This window comes from Mastomys coucha, unplaced genomic scaffold, assembly GCF_008632895.1.
Source record: "Mastomys coucha isolate ucsf_1 unplaced genomic scaffold, UCSF_Mcou_1 pScaffold3, whole genome shotgun sequence".
NCBI classification, from domain to species: Eukaryota; Metazoa; Chordata; class Mammalia; order Rodentia; family Muridae; genus Mastomys; species Mastomys coucha.
In genome coordinates this window covers 654,952-659,570 of record NW_022196909.1, presented here as the reverse complement: position 1 = coordinate 659,570, position 4,619 = coordinate 654,952, and the positions used below count along the sequence as shown (strand labels likewise).

The 4,619-nt window shown below is 39.0% G+C and overlaps 1 protein-coding gene across 1 annotated transcript in view; it reads right to left on the bottom strand.

Moving 5' to 3' along the window:
* Nucleotides 1-4,619, bottom strand: part of Frk (fyn related Src family tyrosine kinase) — a 132,162-nt gene that overhangs the window by 18,613 nt on the left and 108,930 nt on the right. The window contains exon 5 of the mRNA XM_031347904.1: nt 3,176-3,334. Coding sequence (XP_031203764.1) covers nt 3,176-3,334 — 159 coding nt within the window. The remainder of the gene's footprint in view (nt 1-3,175; nt 3,335-4,619) is intronic.

Below are 4,619 nucleotides of genomic sequence, written 5' to 3'. Positions count from 1 at the left end.
GATTGCAAATTCGATCAGCAATAGGAGGAGAGGACCTCGGCCCTGTGAAGGTTCTGTGCCCCAGTATAAGTGAATGCCAGGGCCAAGAAGTGGGGGAGGGTGGGGTGGCAGGCATAGGGAGGAAGGAGGCAACAGGGGTTTGTTTTTGTTGTTTTTGTTTGTTTGTTTGTTTTTTGGGGGGGAAACTGGGAAAGGAGAAATTTACATGTAAATAAAGAAAATATCTAATAAAAAAAAGAATGAGAATGTCCATTTGTTTAGACATTTTTTTAAATAAAACGTAGAGTTCTGAAATATATTCTTCCACAAAGGTGATTTCTGTACCTTTTACATGTTAATCACTGTTTTCTCACTTGAAGATGTAAGTAAGCATGTCTTTACCCTCTTCTAAAATTACTTAAATCTTTTATTTCTTTCATCATTATATGTATTAAGATACCCAATTGACATAAAATTTGGTACTTTTAGATGTTATTTTTCTCAAAAAGTATACTTAATAAAATTATATATGTATAAAAATAATAAATTTCAGTAATATGTCTTCAAATATTCTCAATGCTAAAATATTTTAAAAGGTTTCTCCATTTTGAAGTTGTTACCAAAACAAAACAGCTAAGATTAGAGACAATAATTCGTTTTATATAGAAAAAAAGTCTATGTTCTTTCAAATACAGTTTATATTGTAATCCTATTATAGAAGATGTGGGAGGTTTTCACCAACAAGGCCAATACTGGAAGATGGTATGTATGCTTTGTTATTCTGAAGTGCTCACTGGACTAAGAACCACTTATTGTCACAACCACCATGCGTGAAAATTACAGTAAAGTTCACAAAGTCGCAGCAGTTTATGTCTTCAGAAGGAAATCTACTACATCCTAGCACTGAAGACTCTTTTAGCACAGCACCACATGGTCTAATGGGCTAAGAAGGTAGCAGAATCCTCTCAGGGTTATTTACCTCTTTGTTGATAAAGAATTAGATGCAATAACTATAAATCCATCAGTCCCCCTACCTGTGAAGTATCTTTGAAGATGAAGGTCTTAGTGAATATGTTCCCAGTGGCCTAATCCAAAGACAAGGGTTGTAGCCCCGAGTAAGCATAGCAACATCCTCAAAGTTGGAGGTTCTTTGATGTATCAACTAGGGCTTTTCGTGCTGGCACCTCAGTCTCAAAACTAGTTGAGTCCAAATCCCAATTTTTTAGTTTACAAGTGATCTTGATTTAATTATTCAGTCAGTCACCATGTATTAGTACACACCCCTGTGAATCCGATGTTGCTCAATTACTAACCCAGACACAGCCTTCTATCCTTACTATCCAGCCAAGCGCTCACTCAGATGGAAATGTCTGTGCAGACTTTCAGGAACTGAGAAGTAAACCGAGCCTAGTCTCATCTACCAGAGGAACAGGCAGAGTCCTGTGCACCTCCCTCAGGTGGCAATGTCTACCAACAGTAGAACACAGACTTCAGCCCCGACCATCTGAGAACCCCATGAAGCTTACATACCTCCCACAAGTAGCTCTACCCACTCCCACTGCGACCTCAGTCCCTACCCACTCCCACTGCGACCTCAGTCCCTTCTACCTAAGGACACCTGCTAGCTCTCTGGAAGGTCCACTGCTGTCATCAGAAGCTATACCTAGCTCTACCTAGCTAAGCTCAGAGTACTTCAGATACATCGTTTGCACACTGACACTTGAGTGGCCCCAGGACTGAATCTTGAACACCATTTCGCTGGCCCATAATCAGACAAGTTTGAGTAGCAGCAAACAAAGATCTAAACAGCCACTCTATACAAGTGGGACAAATATACATACCAAAAATCACTACCAACAACCTAACTCCACATCCCTAGGTCCTTCTACAAAAATGTAATATGGAAAACCAATAATAATACATCTTCTCCAAAAGTTAGTACTACCACAGTCCTAATGTTCCCTGGGAAAACAACTTAGATGATACACAGGACAATGATTTAGAAATAACAATTATAAATATGTTCAAGAAAGTCCAAGAGGATGGGAGTAAATACTGCGACTAGATGACATCACAGAGGCAGGGCAAGGAGAGCATCTTAGTTGGAAGAAATACCAGTTTGTGAGAAAACTGAAGATGGAAATCACAGAGTCAGAAAGACCAGAGACAAGTTAGAGAAAATCAATTAATTCAACGCTTATTATAGGCCTAAATGCATTCTTCTGTTTTGCCCTGGGAATAAGGCAGGAAGTGCCATTGGCTGAAGTTAATTTTTCTGTGGTGGGTCACTATTCTGAGGCTGCTAAATGTGGTAGCCACAGGCAAGAGAGCTAAGTATACTTCAGTTTCTCACAGCACTGTGTAGGACACATCTTTGTCTCAGTCTTTCTTGTTTGGAAATTTAGAATTAGCAGATTCACAAGTCCCCCTCAAAAGCAGAGGATGCTCTCTTCCTCCTGAATGCTTCCCCGGGCTAGTCTCACATGCTCACAATTCCATCAACCTTGTTCTGGTACTGTAAAAATCAGAGCAAGTCTCTATTTTTCAAGAACAAATTATTCTTCTGGTACTTTATCTCAATTTTGAGCATCTTGTTTCAGTGCTTATTATTTTTGAATTATTCATTCATGATAAATATTGCAGTGTCCTTACTGTGACTGCCAGAATCAAATGCAGGAACACAGCGATACTATATTTCTGCTTTTTAATCTGAAATTTCTCAGGTTTTCTAGACATTGAAGTAGCTTTGAATAACACACACACACACCAAAAAAAAAAAAAAAAAAAACTTAAAAACAAAGCCTAGAATAACTTTTTTTAGATCTTTCTCCAAAGTATTCCAGGTCCATAAAGTGTACTCCACAGAATATATTTGTTCATGACTAATAATGTTCAATTAGCTGGTGAAGGAAACACAAAATAGCCATGCACCCATTTCCCATACTATATCTAAGTGCTCTGATATGTCTATTGTGCACAATTAGATTTTCCACAACATAAATATTTTTGCTCTTTTGAGATCAGAGAACATATTCCATTAAATAGTAGTTGAGCTGGTCAATGTTACAACATTCATTTTTACAGATACAAAATTGTAAACATCTTTTGGGTTATAGGAGGCTTGCTAAATTGATATTTATGGGACTAGCTAAGCGGAGTTCCTCCATTTCTTCCTTTTATTAAACCTTCAGCTTACTTTGGAGGTATTCTTGCAGACTTCCATGTCTCATCAACTCTGTAATAATATAAATTGGATCTTCTAAAGTGCAAACAGCATAAAGCTGGATGAGCTTTGGGTGTCTTAGGCTCTTCATTATCTGTGCCTCCCTCAGGAAGTCATTTGGATCCATTGAACCTGAAACAAGAAGAGGAGGAAATCACTTTATGTCACTGAGGCGTTCCTGTCCCCACAGCAGCCTGGTGGGAAGCACCAAGATTGCCTCCTGCCTCTCAATAATCTAAGAGAGCATCGGTGCCACAAATCCTCAGAGTTATCAAAGAATGGAATCAGCTCAGCCAGGGCAACCTAATTACTATATGCGCCACTGTGTCAGGGGTATGCAGTTTATGTGCTATGATGTGTAGGTGACGAGCAAGTGGATTCATGTCTGGATGACAAATGAAACGACAGAGAGATACTGACAGTGTAATTGATGACATGAGACAGGCATCTTCACACACAGAGCGAGTGTCCATTAACACAAACACAGGCAGGCAGACTGTTTAATTATTCCAGCCAGAGATCTTGGCTTTGGATCTAGAGAGGACTCACTTCCGCCCTGTCCTTGGTGCCCGCTCTGGGAACAGTTGACAAGCACCTTAAAAATATGACTTTGCCATGTTCCTTTCCTTGACTTTGTAGAAATATAGGGTGTAGGCCAACTAAGAAGTATTCAGGGACATTTCCAAAAGCTAACAGTGTGCTTCACCATTTTATATTTTTAATGTCAAACTGATACCCCACCTTTTCTCCTACATTATCCATCCAATTCCTCCATCAGAGCCCTAAAGGTTTGAGGCTCTGAATCCTCCTTGGAGAACTCATTAACAGGTTGATTTTAAATAATACTCTAATTCTAATTCTAAATGAACTCTAATTCTTATATAATGTATCAAAGAGTCAATATCAAATAAAAAGGAGAAGAAAAAAATGCCTGGAGTTTACACTTCAACAGTAATTGTTAAGTCTCTTATTTTTAGTATGTAATATTCTAGAAGTATTACTGTGATTGATCATATCTTGATATTCACTCAGAACATCATTCCATTCATCATCTGCTCCCGATAAGGACTTCATGGTTAACATGAGAACCCAGACATACATACGTTTTGACCTGTAAGGGTTGCACTGTGGCTTGTTTGTCAATGTGATGTTATTTCACACTATGTAGTGAAACAGTCTACCGCTCGCTGCAAAGCCTGTAAGTTCAGCCTCCAAGCTCAAAGTTGAATTTTAAAACAATTTTAGCTATACTACTAGCTCTCTTTGTAGTCTTGAGCATGTTGGCTGATCTCTCTAAACTTCAGGATTATAGCAGTGCCTAGCATACTTTGACCCAATAACTGATACTATTGGTGGTGGTGGTGGGGAGTGGTGGTGATGATGGTGGTGGTGGTGGTGGTGGTGGTGATGGTGGTAG